Below are 17,216 nucleotides of genomic sequence, written 5' to 3' on the forward strand. Positions count from 1 at the left end.
TTATTTTCTTTCTGCCTTTTCGTTTTTTTTTTTTTTTTTTCTGTGAGGCCAGGCTTTGAAACTTTTGCATTTATTGCCCGGTCTCAAAGAAAACCTTCCTACCGATGCCCATATTAAACGTTTGACGTGGAGCCGTTCTGGTCCATGCCGTTCTCGATGTAAATTCTGTTGATTCAAAACAGTAGGTACTCGACGCGCTTAGTTATTTACGTTATTTAAGCAACGGCAGCTGTGCCTAAGCATTCTAAGCGTTAGTGAAACCTTCGTGGCTAGCTGTAGGACTGGTTGCTTCGATCGCACAGTGCCATATGAGCTATACGAGTGGTATCGCAGCATGCGATACGGACTTTTGTAATGGGCAGTTCGTGGGAGTTGCTTAATCTCGGAGGGAAGGCGAGGATATCCGGCTCTGCCTCACGTCTCTGACGCTGGCTCGACTACTGCGTGCAAAAGCTGAGTGAGTGCGCAATACTTATCTGCTCTATATCTGAGAGCATGCTTAAATTTTCCTTTCATTCACCATCTCGCAACATCATGCAGCGAAATGAAAGCTATAAGTTCGAGGAGCCATTTGTAAGCTGTTTTAGTTCCATGCTGTTCTAGCGCATGCACCTGCGATGTCGCCACCTGTTATACGTATGGAAGGCGCCACCTTGCTTCGTAGCTTCCTTTCCTCTCCACGGCAGAAAGCTGCGAAATCCTTGAGTCGCTTGTAATGCTGCGTTTTTATAAGATGCCGGAGAGAGAAGGAGCTTTGTTAATCTATTTGGCAGGAAAATGCAAATATTTTATGAACAAAGCACAGACAAGTGTCGTGCCGTTGATGGAAATCTGAATTCATTTTAGTTCTTGAGGAAATAGAAACGTGGTGGACACCTCAATCATGCCGCAAGCGAAGAGTCAAATGAAGGGCGAAGCGAGGACAACTGAGATTCCATAACTAGGCAGAAATCACAATGCTCATGGATATTTATTTATTTTGTCGCCATCAAAATGTGGTCACCGCGGCAGTAGTTTCATCCGCTGACCTTCGATCAATCGCGGTGTTCGTTTCAGCCAGAAAACGATTGGCCTGGGCACTAAGTGGAATCACTATTTTTCTGAGCAAGCGAACGCAACGACTACCTGAGCCTCCGAATCAGATGCATTTGAAATGTAATAACAGCAACTGTTTCAAGCTATTTTGCAGTCTAAGCCGTTCTTTTGCCCGAAAGAACGGGTGACAAACGCAATGATAGGACCAGTTCTACACCAGCTCGCTGACTCACATAGAGGGATGCCATTGACATGAGCGTCAAAGTCACTGTGCTGGATAGAGTCCAGCGATTTCTGTCATTCAGCAAGCCAACACATAGGTGCTCTAGTGTGTTTGCATCGTTCGATGAGCACTATAGCTTCACAATGTAAACTTTGATGTAGTTCGTACACTGCGTCCGGACATCGTCTTTCTAGACAAATACCCTTTGTTTATTTGTATACCATCTGCAGTTTAGGTGGGCCCAGGGCTAAAGTGGAATGAAATTAAACGCCCTATAAAATACAAAATTGGATTTTGGCCGGCCATTTGCATCACTCTTGTTCTTATGAGAGTGCTTGGACGTTTCTAATGCGCCGTGTTTTTTTTTTTTTTTTTTCATGCAACATAAGGAATCGAATTTATTTTGGTTCGGTGCTGAAAACTACAGGGTTGCCGTCCAGACACACATTATGGCTTGATATCTATCTGCTCCTAATCTCTGAATTAAAAAGGAAGAATAAAGAGACTCCATTTTTTCGTAAGGTTATTAAATCGGATATTAAGGATAAAGTTTGCTTTTATATTGATGTTTAGATGATCACTGTATGAGTATTATGACTTACTGTAGTGTTCCACGATACAAATGTGCGCAAACTACTTTTCCTCGATCGCTTCGTTCTTTATGCTTATCCATTACTTTATTCGAATGTTTTTCGACCCCTCTGCAAACACAGAAGAGCAGAAACGCGATGTTGTGTCATCTATAATACATACTTAGTACTATTGTCCCAGCTCTGTCGGCGCCTCAAATTAATACAGCAGTCAGAAAAACTAGCTTTTATTTGCAAAAATAAAGACACCACAAATCAAAGTCAGCCTTGCTCCCGTGGCATGCTTTTACAGCACTCGTTTGCGTGCGGGTATCGTACAGGCCGTGCTTTTAAATGCCCTTTGCGCCTTCTGCCGCTGAGCTGCGACTGTTTGTGACTCGTAAGGAGACAGCCTCCTACGTGTGCAGAGTTTTAGCGGGAACTATCACTAGCGTCTAAAATTCACACTGCTCACAGATATATACCAAAAAGCGAGCGTCGCATAAAAACTGCTGTTAATTTATTTAGACTATCCATTGGAATGATGTAAGCAATTTATTTATAATGCATGACCTTTATTTCTACAATTAAATAGGAAAGCTAGCAGAATCCAGAACGCAGGTGCATAGCGGCAGTGGCATGGCATTTCCAGTGACAAGATTGAGAATGAAACGTCACCGTAATTGTGTTGTGTGATGAGATGCTGGTAGTTTTAATGGATGGTGTGGGGTTTTGCGCCCTGTACACCCGTTTGTTTATGAATCGGAAAGATTGGTCGAAATTAAACGTGACTTCAGAAGTTTTGGTCGATATGATCAATCTCGATAGCCGAACACAAGCATCAATTGCTGATTATCAAGCATTTCTATCAGCTTTGTTAAAATCCAATGTCATAAAGTCTGCAGCAGATATTTTTCCCGGTGCATAGAGTTAGTGCTTGTTCTTGTTTTCGCATTGTTGTAGAATAAGTAATTCTGTGACGGTCACTGCGTTTTATTTATAGTGTGGAGGTATAACAAAAACACAGGTTGTAGCGACCCAATGATCATTACTGACTAATAAAGTCATCGAAGTGTAGCCACAGAGATTTAGGCTACCAACTAAAAAGTCTGGGCAATCACAATAAATATGCTCACTGCGACAATGTGCCGGCTAGGCTGTGCAATTAGCTTTTCCTTCCCCCGTGCGGAAGCAGAAATATTGACAGTTTATGATGAACGCATTGGCAATTTGATTCCTCCCGGTGAAGTCGCGCCATTTTTGTCCTAAACGCGATGCAAACACTCGCTTAAGCACCATATGTGCACCTTACTTAACTTCCTCATCTCCTTTTGCCGCAATCAATAAACAGAAAGAGACGCAAATTTTGGCGTTGAACTACTTCCATATCGCTTAAGTATTTACTAAGGCCTCGACAGCGACGACAGCCGTGGCGTCCTTGTCATATTTCCAGTCCCAGTAAACGAGACGACTCAGCGTAAATTCCTCCGTGCAAGTGTACATTCCTCCCACCAAATCCAACTTTTATCAGGAGCGACCACTGAATTAATAATCTTCGCATGGCAGCGTGTATAACTGGGGCCTTCCCGCATTGACAGCAGTGGCCGCTGGGGACCAAGGACTCACGTCTCATTAACCATATTGATTTTATCAGTGTTTCGCATTGCCCAGCACTAGCTACCAACAAACTAAGGAAAGGCTGAGGTCTCACTTGAGAATCAAAAACTTCCTCCAATCTCACTCGACCTCAGCGCTTCTTTAATTAGTCGATTTAGTTTTCTTCATGCGCTACACTTATTGCTCGAGCTGGGTTCGCCTTTTGCCACTGTTACTTAAAATTCATCGCCAAATGGGCTCCCTCTTTTCCGTTTATATGTGGCGCCATGGGCTCGACAGATTCTGGAGGAGCAGTTGGTCTTGCGAAAGCAGGGTTTTCTTAACAGTCTACAAGCTTTTAACAGTTGGCGGTCCGCCCATAGCTTTCTTGCTTTGCTCGGCTGCCTTTTCTAGCTTATACTTTCTTTTTTTCTATATACTGTTTCACAATGCGTACTCTTAAGTGCAAGCATCGAACAACCGATCTAAATGAATCGCAGCCACCAATCCTGGCGGACGAGTACGGAGTAGAAATACGCAGCGCTTGTGTGCAAGCATGCAACATTTGCTATAACTTCTGTGCATTAACTACCAGCCTCGTAAACTTGCTTACTAACCAGTGCCATTAACGCAGATAAAAGGAATTTTCCCTGTAGTTTCATACAACAATTTGTGACGTTATTGCTTGCTTTTTAGGCAGATTATGGTTCGCTGGGGTTGGAGCGGCACAATTTCCCTGCACTAGTGACTTTTTAGGTGCTGTTATACCTAAAACCCAAATTATATCTTGGCACTGAAGGGGTGGCAAACACACCTCTCCGCCGCTGTTGTGAAATTATGACAGTTTATTGTGATAAATTTCCGTTAAAACATAGCCTTTCCGTAGCGCAACTGACCGGCAGCATTCATTGAGGAAAATGAAAAACGGGAAATAATGTCTTCACTGTAGCTAGCGTCATAGAATGAAGCCATTTACATCAGAAGCGAAGGCGTTTATTTACTGAATGCAAATATAATTCGAGAACTTCCTTCTTGAGGTGTCGGTTCGCACAGTTATGCGACGGAAGTCTTCCTTGATCGCTGCGCAATGCAGATCACAAAAGGACTTCATCGCTGTCCAATGACTCTATAGACGTGAAGTGGATCCAATCAGACTGGGATTTCTCTGGTTGAATTGTCATCCGCATGGTCTTGTGTCGTCTAGAACAGCGCCGCGGTGTCTTGCGCGAGTGTTTTGATCCTACGATGGCGAGCCAGGATTCCGAAAAACTTGTAAACACCAAAGTCGCACCCGCAGACGCCGTATCTCTATTCTGGAGAAGCTAAAAAGAGGGCAGTCGCTGATGATACGGAAGCAGATAAGAGGTCGCCCTTTCACTTCCCCATAACGCGCGAATACGGGCAGCGCAGCATCTTGTTACTCCCCTGGGTGTGTATCTCACATGTGCTTACTGTTCTTCCAAGTCTGGCCGATAAGTTATGTTGACAAAGAACTCCGCGGCGGTAACAGCCGTGCGAGGCGGTGTGGTCGTATAAAGGCCGGCTAGCTTTTGCCTTGTAACGTTCAGACGTCGCACGCGCACACAGCATGAGACGTATCCCGCGAACGTGGACACTCGTCTCTAGTACACCACACGGGCCGTTCGAAATGAATGTTCGGCAGGCGCCAAAGCCATTTGGATTAAAGGCGCCGCGAGAAGAACATGTAAGCATTTTTTTTTTAACAATCCCAGTGCGTCACCGATGCACTGCGCCAGGCGAGCTCCTTCAGACTTCGCAGTGTGCAGCCTGCCGTCGACCCGTACTCCGCGGCAAAAGGCTTGCTGCCGCAATTGCAAAAAAACCTCGAAATCCACCACCTCAACTTCATGCCTTCAGCAGCATCGTCGTTTAGCAACCTCGCGGAGCGCTCTTCACGACGCTGTATTTTATATAAATTTTTTTCAGTTTAACTCTAATGCCTTTTTTTTTTTTTTTTTTTTTTTTTGCGCGACTCTGTGCAGAAGTTATAGTCACTTCCGAATGAATGCATACTTTAGGTAAACTTTCGTGGGGAGGGTGTATACCTTGTCGTCTCTCTATACTCGTGTATTTGGTTTTAGACCCTATTTTCTACGTTATCGATAATACGAAGAAGTCAGCATAAAATACGGACAAAAGACAAAATGAAGGAATCGCCTATGTTTCCTTTTTTTCTGACTTTGCTCCGTGTTTTGCGTTGACTTCTTCACATTATGCATCACCAAATACCCCGGCAGCTTGCTCTCCTCTTCTACATCATGTGCAGACCGACAAACCTCGTGCCGTGCTTGTACTGCTCAGTTATACATAGGGGGCTAGATTTCTCGGTTTTTACTTTTTAATTCGGAAACTTTTTCATGTTGAGTTTAGAAGTCGATAGGTGTTTCGTTTTTGGTAAATATCGTTTACTACGAACCAATTTTCTTTTCAGCGATGTAATATAGCATTCCGGTGCCAAAAAGAAAAAAAAAGTACATTTAGAGTTTACTTCGTTTTTTTTTTTTTTTTTTTTTCACCTCAACGCTCGATTTAGCAGTTACTTAAGAAAATGTGGTTACTGGCAAAGCACGTACGGTTGGGTGTGCAAAAAAATACTATCGCAAATTATAAATGAAACAGCGAATGGCAAATAACGGAGGAACAAGATAAAACACAAGTGAAAATTGATTAATAAAGAAAATTTCGCAATGATACTGTTGGTTTTCTAAACTATGCTCACGAAAAGGCAGGCCATCCTTTTTTGAAACTCTGTGAAGCCTTACTTTTCGCTAGCGCTGTTTGTGATTATATTTTCACATTGCTCCACTGTATTTTTTATTGTTAACAGAAAATGAAGAAAAAACCTGGGCGGGGTGCTGTGGTTAAAGCGCTCGGCTGGGGATGCAAGGGTTGGAGGTTCGATTCCCGGTGGAGACAGGATTTATTTTTACCTACCTTCCTCACAGTAGGCAAGGATAATTATAATTTTCGGTTGATGTCATTTGATTGACAGCTATAATGAGACCGGACGCCGTGAGTATGAGTCATTCTATGTGCAACTATCCTTGAACCAACTTTCACGAGTGTTAGCCGTCGTTCCCCGCCGCAGTGGTATATGTGTGGCGTAAATATTTACCCAGGTTAAATTAAGGAGCGGCCTCAGATGTAATTTCATGGAGAAGACGATGTTCAGTTCACAGCGCGAGAGTGCTTTGCAGTGGGAACTGGATGGAGATGGCGATGTTTACTGCGTAATGCGAGGATATATGTTTTACGCGAGGCGTGATCGGCTGCAGCGATATCACACTGTACTCGTGCATGGACATGACGATGAAAACGATGTTTGCTTCACCCCCCCCCCCCCCCATTACATTATATATATATATATATATATATATATATATATATATATATATATATGTACTTTATTCCAAAATAGGCATTGATTTCTTCCTTGGTCGACTATTTGGATGACTGATCGATTGCTTCTTTGGCCGATTGACTGAATGACTGATTACCAAATCAGCTAATGACTTGATTAAGTACCGATTGATTGGCTGATCCGCAAGAAAGCTAGGGAAAAGAGAGATTTCGAGCAGCGTCACATTTTCTTGGGGAAATTTAACATAGTCTGGCGGGTCGATATAATTTTTAAACGAAATGGCTCGGCTTTTCATAAAGAGCGCGAGAACAGCTTTGTATTAAGCATGCGCGCGCACGCGCGCGCTCACTCGCAATATAGTATCTCTCAACGTTGCATACAATTAAACACTATTTGGTTCGATTAGCAGCTCATATTTCCTTTTTAAAGAGGCCTATTTGGCGTGGCTATCGATAGTGCATATTCCTTCTCTGAAATCAAATGATCTCTTTCTTGTCTTGCTCATTCATACCTGACCATGTGGAGGACCTCAGATCTGCAATGCGAATCACACGCCATCCTCCGTTGCTATATGGCACGTGGACAACGTACTCTAGATAGGCTCAAGCACCTCGAAGCAAAATCAAAAGTGCAAGTACTCCTTTTCTAGCACCTTGAGGGGTTCCATTTCGAGGCCGAGGTTTCAGTCACTGGCCTCTAAATACAATAAAGCCGCGGTGCTCTGAAGGCGAAACGGCGCGGCCGATTAACGAAGCGGCTGCACTTTCCTGCTTAAGGACGCACTTCGCCGCCGGAGGTTACTTTATCGCGCGGCCTCTGTTTTCATTTACGCTGTGGTCACGGCTTTGCCGGAAGTGCCCAACGTTACAGTAGTCGGCATCCTGGAAAAATATATTGTTACAGGGGTAGTTCAGCTTGAGGTTTCAGAGAGCGGAGACGGGAGACAAGGCTTTCACACAACAGGCCTTTCCTGCAGGCACCAGCCGACACTGCTCGAACGTCGTCGTCGTCTTCGCCAAAACTACCGAGATTCTTCTGTGTCTTTCTTATGCGCATATCAGTGCATGCACCGCCTAACGTAACACTATTATTCGCAAATTACATATGCAGGTATTCGTGGAATTCGTACGCACCTTTCTTACCATATTCCTCGAAATATATAAGACGACTGGTACTGCGGTCGGCAGGAGACCGCATAAGAAATACTGCATTAAGGAAGAGGAGAGCTGTTGGTGATATAAACCGCACCCTGTCGGTTGCGTCAGAGCTACTATAGCGTTCCTACTCAGGATCACTTAATTATACAACACAGTGTGTGATGTACTGGCAGTAAGTGATAATCTCTAAACTGCTGATCCCAGAACCTCTTTGTCGCTTCGCCCATTTTCGACTCCATTCTACGCCGTTCAAAGCTGGTCACACAAGAAATTAGTGGCCCATTTTCTGATTTTCCAAACATTTCCATCAACTTTAGTGGGGACTGAGCTAGAAGTCATAGGCATCAAAAAGCATTGAAATGTGCATTTTCACTCTTCACCCAAGGAAACGATATGCATTTCTAAAATAAAGAACAAAGGTGCATTAAGACAAGCAATTTCGTACTATAAAGTTCGCTGCTGAAAGCCGTTTTCCAATAAATTCTTGTCTGCGGCTGTTGTTGCCGCTTTCTTGGAGACACCGTTATAAATCGGTTATCACCAACTGCTCAATGATGCATTATAAATCACTTAAAATCGAAGCCCATGAGGGCCGCATATTTTGGTCACATTTGGCGTGTTCAAAGGTTACCACGAGTACACCCCGTGCACCTCATCACAGCCATACACACGATATATACACGAGAAAATAACGCGGTCCTTATGAAGCCGTTATCAAGCACGATGAAATAAGCACCGACATAGAAAGTATCATGCCAATGTAGGCTATTTGAAATCAATTATCAATTAGCATGTGCAGCAACTAATAACCAGACCAGATATTTGTTTGCTCAACTCTCGAGGCCAGTTATGAGTCGTACACGGATAGTTAGGAATTTCCCTAAAAGCAAAGTGAATTTAAATTCCACAGTGCTGAAGACTGGCGTCACGTTAAACCGATTAGTGCTTTAGGACACCGCATAGCAAAAGAAGTACACCAGGAAAGCAAGCTGCGGTTATAGACTTATTGCTCAACTTATACACATAGCCAAATGCCCCGGGGAAAACCCTCTTCTGATGTTTGTTTGTGAGTGTTTCCATCCTCTCTCGAATGATTACACGCGGATTCTCTTCGGCTTATGCAGCTAAAGGGGGCCGTGCAAGACGTGTGGAGAGAGGAGTTCACCGACGCCTATCTGCTACGCTGGCTTCGAGGTGAGTTAAAGCCGGTTTTGTACAAATGAAGTCTCTGCGCCGACATAAATTGCAGAAATAATAAAGCAAAAATAAAGCAATATACAAACAATACTGAACGCAAAGACCTTGCTGTCAGTGCGCCGCCTGAATATCGAGCAGTTGTTGTGGCGATACTCTTAAGAAGCTCTCAATGTCGCATTTGTCTGCCGGTGGGAGTAAAAAAAAAAAGGAAATGCCGCTTTCATAATTATAAGCCCGTATATTGCTGAAACCTGGGGACCAACGGCACGGACAGAAAATATTAGCACAACTAAACTGCGGCTCTAACATTTGTGCGGCATTGTCGGCTGCCTCCTATTATAGTATACCTCCTCCGAAACAATACTTCACGAATTTCCCTTGAAAAGTAAGTGATTTCGAGAGCATGCGGTTAAGCAGCTTCTTTTAACCCTTCGGATTGGTGTAGTCCACGCCATAATTAGTTATGTGTCTCTTTGTTAATTTCATTTTGTTTCCACGTCGCGCTTTGTGTACTTCCTGGCTCAATCGTTATCATCGCATACAGCCGCGGCATAACCTACTTCATGGTTCGGTTTCATCGCTACTTTTTCAGTTCCGGCTCTTGCGTTGTACGCGACTAGCTCAGAGAGGATGGTTAGCTGGTCCCAAATAAAGCTAGTGTTTTGTGTGCATTATCGTTGTGTCTCAAATTGTTTGTACCGCAGCACTCCTTTCTTCTTAGCTGAGGCTTGCCGGCTATGTCAGATCTTTATGCTTGCTGATGAAACTTCGGTTCCCAGCTTGGCGAGTATCGTACTATGTTATTTGAATTGATGCCTCAATACCACTGACCTATAAGTTTTTGAAGGAGATTGGATAAAACTTTGCATGACGCTGCATGAATTTGATTCAAGACAGCTTACTGACAGTTTCAAGAAATTTGCGCTTTTAATTTTTTAAGTGACGCTTTTCATTCTTCTTCGAAGAAATTTGCCGCCTGAATAGCCTATGCATCTACAAAAGAGGAAAAAGACCATCTCTTGCTAGCCGTCGAAAGTACGCTCGTCTTTGTTTACTTTATAAAATAATGTTTCATAACCCCAGTCTGCGCAGCGATCTTATACCTCTCCCATCATATGTTTCGTCACGAGTTGATCATTCACATAAAATCTGTATTCCTTTTTTTTAAACTAAACATGCAGCCGAGTCTTTCCTCCCGCGAACAGCAAAGGACTGGAACCACCTTCCCAGAAGTACTGCTTCCATCATTGATCATCAGCGTTTTTGTTCCGCGTTAGCTCATATTGTATGATTAGAATTGTAACACCCTGTACATAACTGCATATCTCCTGCACTGTATATATACATCTATTGTATTCTACCACTCCCCTCTTAAATGCCCTCGGGCCTTGAGGGTAAAATAAATGAAATGAAATGAAATCAGAAAAAAAAAAGAAAAAAAGAAAACGTATTGCTCGCAGGTGCAAAACTTCGTAGGGAGCGTTGCGATGTTAGAGATTTTACCTTCTAAACAGCAAGTTTGTAGCGCGAGTGCTAGATGAAGAGGACTATGACGATATAAGAGCACGAAACAAAAGGACATTACTACGTGTGACCACTTGTTTACACGAGCATGTCTCGAAGGACGTGTTGCCGAGATCATTATTTTCATACTATTTAGGCTTTCATTTGCGGACATTAAAAAATACAAAAACGGAAACATGTCACTTGCAAAATAAAGAGTGCTAAAATCGTCCGAAACCAATTCATTACTACAAGCAATAGCACTCCCTTTAAGAACTGCGAATCCGAAATGTACCGTGAATGAAGTGAAACCGAAAGCAGCCACGCAGAATTAAGTCCACGTGACAAACATTCACGTACATGTCTTCCTGATTGTTTCGTACCATTCGCAGCCCGTGACCTCGACGTGGCCAAGGCCGGAGACCTTCTGCGCAAGGTGAGGGAAAAGAAAGAAAGGGAGAGGAGGAACCGGAAGCCATGCACTACATGTCCTTCTCCGCAGAGATTCTGCGCCCTTGGAGGGCGCCCGAGAAGCGGCGAAGGAGCTATGCCGTAGAGATCGCTTCAGTCGCCCTGCCATGCTATCGTATCGAAGGCTATCCCCACAAACGGTCTTATCGCGCACGTGGCAACAACAAAAAGAAAAGTAAACAATGCAAGGAACTGAACTGCCTTTTCTGATTTCATGATTTTTTTCCGTAATGGGAGAGCGTAATTAATGTGATTCGTCCTTCACATTTGTTCTTTAACTTGTTTTCGAGTGGCTATTTCAGGAAGATAATAACTGGGTGTGGAATGCCTCTTTTTAAGCAACGCGGACATTCATTAACTGAACTTATCAGAGATTAGAAGTTAGACGTATTCGCCGCTCCTTAAGCCAAGTATATATGTATAATGTGATCTGAATGGCCTCAGTACACAGACTGGAACAAATGTGATGATAGTTAAACTACAGTTTTCGTTTGTACTGTAATCGAAAACGCCCGTAAACATTCGAGTCGAAGGCGCCATAACAATTATATATCTCCAGTAATAAATATTATACAGGCTACTACAACTAAAGTCGCTTTTAAACCGACTAGTTTTAACGCGATGCTGTTAAAGGTCCCATTCTTCACAAAATTCGCAGTCGATGTGTCAGCGAAACGCCACGAGAATGCTTCTGTCAGGCAGTAATTGACAGATAAGATGGTCGGGTACTGACTGTTAGCGGATTATGTGATATCACGAGACCGGACTGGCTGGCATGAGTCGATAACACGGGTAGCTCTTTTAAGATGTCACATGTAAATTTGAATTCCGGGCCAGACATGCCAATCCTAGTACTCGCAGGCATGTTGGTATGGCTTGGCTAAATTGGCCTTGTACGTCTATGCTCGGTAGTCTTTCATATGATGTGGTAGGTTATGAGTGTATGCTACTGAGTATGAGCGAGATATAAATTAAGGGATTGGTGATGCAGCGAGTAGAAATGCACATATCAGCGAAAGAATACCTGCAAGGGCAGCCGCAGATGGGAGCCATAAAAGGCTGTCGCGTCATACCCTTAAAGACAGAGCTTAAGTTTTCCCCAAATATTTTTACATCTAGTTAACCGATTTGCAAGTTTAAGCGCCAAAATGATGTGATTATGAGGCACATGAAGGATGGACGGCGTTCGTTGCAGTTTCTTCACATGCAGGCTCTCATAGTTCCATATCGCCGCCTTACTAAAGCATAACAATTTAATGGTCAAGAAGCGTATCATGTGGTTGAGCTAGATTCGGATGGAGACTTGCTTGAGGACTGTACAGCTTCCTCTAAGTTTTATTGAGCGCTCGATAGAAGAAATGTGGCTACAAATTAGGCCCCAAAACAGCTATCAGCGACGCCTTACAGAAGCTATACCAGCCCAATCTCGGTAACGTGCACTATGGAACAAATGAAACTCCAATTTCGTTGTGTACAGTAGCATACCCAACGAAAACTCGCATGCTGCGAACTGGCTTGCTGTAAAGCAACTGGATTTACTGAAACTTCCTCACAACAAAAAGAAAATGTAAAGACGAGATGAGAAGGAGTATACTCCTCGCTGCCTTAATTAAAATATTACAAAAATATTGTAGAAAATCGTGTCCGTAGCTGGTTCGTGGCATCCTGACAAGATCTCCTTCAGTCCAGATTGGTAGCAACGTAAACTGATAACAGAGAATTTAGGAACACAATGATTGCTTCAGATAAAAACAGATTGTGTAAGGGGCATGTATGAAAAAAAAAAGAAATCCTGAAGTATCAATTGGAGATTGATATTCAATACACGGAACGAAAAAGGGCAGAAAGGGGGAGACCGTAATCAACTAGAAAGATGAGTCACCATAGTTAGTAGTAGGATGTCCCGATTGAATCATCTGCACTCGTATTCAGCGGCAGTTCTTGCTAAAGAAAATCAGTTCACGTGCCATTGGCATCGATGGCAGAAATAAATTCGCGAGGAAGCGACCCAGTACGTGTTTACGCCAAAATTACTGAACTGTGGTTGCCTAGCATAAAAAAATGAATAATGTAGTGCTTATGCTCAGTGGTACTGCACCGTATTTGATCGCTTATGTGCTGGAGCAAACGCTAATCAGAGTGGCTTACATTCTATCAACAGAACCTTATATGGAGGGAGGAAAATAAGGTCGACACCATAATCGAGCGGTACGAGTGGCATCCGGTAAGTATAACGCAGAGTGACCATTTTCTTTTTTTTTTTCTGCTTGTGTACAGTGTCAGTAAACAATTTTTAGCAAGTTGGCATGAATACATAGCTTTGTAATTTCATAACGCTCTTGTAAGCTGCGCACTGTGGCTGAAAGCGTTAGATGCAGACACCAACTACTCAATACAATTGTTTCGACGCGAAATACAGTAATAATGACTCAAACTGCTCACTAAAGCTTGATGGAAGCTTGATGCACCTGGTGGTCCCGCCAGAAACGAAAACGTAATTCGAACTTGCATCCTCTAGCCGGCCCGCAAGCGAACAGCCACACAATCGCACTCGATGACCTCGCACGCAATAGCTTTCCGGGCGTCGTTCCCGCGTCTGTGCTCTCGCAGCGCCAATGTCACTCACGGGTTGACTGCTTCGAGCACATGTCCTCCGTAACAGTGCACACTATAGTTCTTTGATCTCCTCGCAGATCTTGAAGCAATACTTCCCGGGTGGAATATTCAACCATGACCGGGACGGCAGCCCCGTCTACTACATTCCGATCGGGAACGGGGACTTCAAGAGTAAGTACAGCCGTTCCAACAAGAAACTGCCGTCTCAAAGCGTACATATCACGTTCCATGCTTTCGCTCGCGGGGGTCATCTTGTTTTTTAAAAGCAGAGAGCGCGCTGTCCTTCAAGAATCCTTGAAAGAGGGCACCTTCTAGGCGCGCGACTTTCCTTTGCCACGTACCGGGTACCGGGCAGAGCACAGAACATGTGTTTACTTTTATCTCCGTTTAAAATATATGTGTTCATTAGTAATAACCCAACTAGAATGATATACGTTCTTTTTGAAGGTTGAAGCACTGATCGAGGAATCCAGAACTACTTAAAGAAACATTGAAAATAAATAGGAGCCAGCCTATATCAACTGGGTACCTCTTTGCAACCACAAGCAAATCACTTTCACCGAGCTTTTAAATGCCAGGGAAAAAAACTAACAAAAAGAAAACAAATACCAGTGTCACTTTCATTGACCGCTTCGGCAACTAGACTTCTCTCGTCGACACAGATTTGGTCGCCCATCTCGGAGGCGCCATTCTTTCCACATTTTGGTACCGCGTAAACGTGGACCAGCCAGTAATAGCGAGGGAATCCATTTTTATTGAGTACAATGACTGGATACTGTTGTCAGCGCTGTCATTTTAACCTCTGGATAGGTTTGGTTTGATTTTAGGGTTTAACGTCCTAAAGCAACTCAGGCTATGAGAGACGCCGTAGTAGAGGACTCCGGAAATTTCAACCACCTGGGGTTCTTTAACGTGCACTGACATCGCACAGCACACGGGTGCCTAGCTTAAGCGGCCGCCGAGGCCGGGATTCGATTCCGCGTCCTTGGGCACAGTAGTCGAGTGCCCTAACCACTGCGCCACCCCGGCGGATTTTAACCTCTGGAATAATCTCTTTTAAATAATAAAACCTTCAGTCTGCGCCACGTGCTGAAGCTGTGAGCAACAATGAAATACTCACATAAACATAGGAGAATTCAATTTTGCATTTAGACCAAACTAAAGAGATTATGCTGCATACAAGTGACAGACTGTGACATCTGAGTGCATGATATCGCGAGGAGCGACGCCACTGTGAAAGGTGGTGGCATCTTGCCCGATCTGCGCTATTGCTCCGCTGTGTGCTGGGGAAAGAATGACATTTAATTTCTAGAGCTTTGTGGCGCCTACAATGCGATATATAGAACCGACTATACCGACCTGCTTACAACTTTCGTCATACGCGCAGTAGTTTATTGACGTTTGGTGAAAAACTGTGTATTCTGGCAACAAATAGAGCCAATGCACGCCAAAGAGAAGCGCGAACAAAAACACTGACAAGAATCCTGCTAGAAGCATGTTTAAGGCAGACTTTTTTTTTTTCTTGATTAAGGGGGCAGGGGGGGGGGGGGGGGGGGTGTAAATGCGCATCTCCGTCGTAGTGGACGCAGTTCTTTGGAAGTTCCACAGCGCTGACGTCTTGGTCTCTTCTGTGATTACTAGTGACAAATGGCGCGACGATGGTAAACATGGACAAAAAGAGGCTCTCCTTCCTGGTCTGTGGCCTCGCAATGTTACAACATCAATCCTCCTCCGCTGGAGTCCTGTCACGAATTTCCTTGTTTCCCGATCCCTCGCTGCGTGGCCCCGTATGCGTGCGACAGTGAGCGAAACGGTCCCTGGCGAAACAACGGTTGATTGGTGCTATTGCGCTCACACAGCCTGCGCGGCGATGGGCTGACGTCGTCTTTGTGACCGCGCAAAATACTTCGAACAACACAATAGAATGCCCCACTGTTTTTTCTCTACTTTCCTGCCTTTTATCTCGACACTCGTAACTAATAGTGGGCGCTTTGGCCACTCTGCACACCGATAATCACGCTCGGCGAGTGCAACAACGCACTGTTGAATTTACCAAATGACTAATGTGTCAGGCATGGACGCATTACTTACACAGTGTCCACCAGTCGCTAATAAACTTTGGTCTTTTATCACACTCGATGTTTTCGAATCTTAAGAATACAGTTGTTCGTTTAACCACATTTCATTTATAACGAAGACTTAATTAGCACGAACGACGTCATATGAAGGACGTACATCGCGTTCAGTTTTAATACTTTGACGCTGGCTTGTTTTAAACGATCGATCGATGCTGAATCCGGACTAGGAATACAGAACGTGCTCCGACCTCAGGTTTTTGTTAATTTGTTCAACACGAGCACATTTCACGTGAATCCGATTAGCAGACGCTATTAAAGAGCCGACGACGTTTCACAGATGCGTTAATTTCATTACTATAGCTTATGCCTGATAGCTGATGCCTGAAATCGGATGTTTAGGAACGCCTTAAAAGTTAAGAAGGGCATATCGCTCCCGCTGACCGCGGCACCCTTTGTTTTTCGCATTTAGCGTGGCCACGTCGCACTTGTTACTTTCAAGTCAGTCTTCAGCGCTCAGTATATGGATACATAGCGAACGCTTTGTTAAGATTAATAATACTTCCGAGATTATTGTCGTAGAAAGCACCCGTTTTAGCGGTGGGCAAAAACGCTTTAGGTGCATGAGTACAATTTCAGCGCTGCGTGCCCATTAATACCAACAACTTTATTCGTATCCTAAAGAGGAAAAAAATAAGGATCAAAAATGTTATTCGTTATTGCGAAACCAGGACTTCGTCGGGCGTTGCACCACGTCCGTTGCAGACAGCCTGTTTACGTGCTACGTGTTATCTCTGGTTGTTCTTGAGAGACATCGGCCTCGAGTGCATGCGCTCCACACACGACTCTGTCGTGTGCGCTCCTGCGTATTTGCACGCGAGCGCTGCAGAAGTACGTCGCATTTTCTGTCGTCTATCCTCAATTTCAAGCAAGGCTGCCAGCTGGGCTAGCAATTGCAGCTGTCATAACAGCGACAGTCCGCCTCGGCTTACAAATTTCTCCCTCAAGGCTTGGATTCGAATTGCAAGAGGCCCAGACTAGAGTGTATTATGTTGGTTTTGTGATGCCACATGTTCATGCAATGTATGCTTGAGAAGCTGCTGCGCCTGCTACATGCATCTAGTTGGAGTCAGTAACGTAACCTCATGCAACGTGAAGATGTACTACCTAACTTATACCTACGCGTTTCAAGAAAAGTTATATCAGCATGCTTAATATAAAGCAGTTCTGTGAGATTTACAGTTGACATTGCATTTTAAACATGCACGTGTACTTTACATATGTCTTGGAGGCATAACACTTCTCTAAGAACGGGAACCAACACATAAGTGGCTGGCGTAATTCTGCAGATAATAGAATGAATTAAATAATGCCCCAGGACATTATTTGCAT

The 17,216-nt window shown here is 44.0% G+C and overlaps 1 protein-coding gene across 1 annotated transcript in view; it reads left to right on the top strand.

The window, feature by feature from the left end:
- The window catches only part of LOC146207347 (SEC14-like protein 3), a 44,830-nt gene that overhangs the window by 941 nt on the left and 26,673 nt on the right, over window positions 1-17,216 (top strand). Inside the window, exons 2-5 of the mRNA XM_084586555.1 lie at window positions 9,087-9,156; window positions 11,055-11,098; window positions 13,295-13,357; window positions 13,827-13,920. Coding sequence (XP_084442681.1) covers window positions 9,087-9,156; window positions 11,055-11,098; window positions 13,295-13,357; window positions 13,827-13,920 — 271 coding nt within the window. The remainder of the gene's footprint in view (window positions 1-9,086; window positions 9,157-11,054; window positions 11,099-13,294; window positions 13,358-13,826; window positions 13,921-17,216) is intronic.

This window comes from Amblyomma maculatum, chromosome 1 (assembly GCF_055883805.1).
Source record: "Amblyomma maculatum isolate TAMU_Amacu chromosome 1, ASM5588380v1, whole genome shotgun sequence".
Classification (NCBI taxonomy): domain Eukaryota; kingdom Metazoa; phylum Arthropoda; class Arachnida; order Ixodida; family Ixodidae; genus Amblyomma; species Amblyomma maculatum.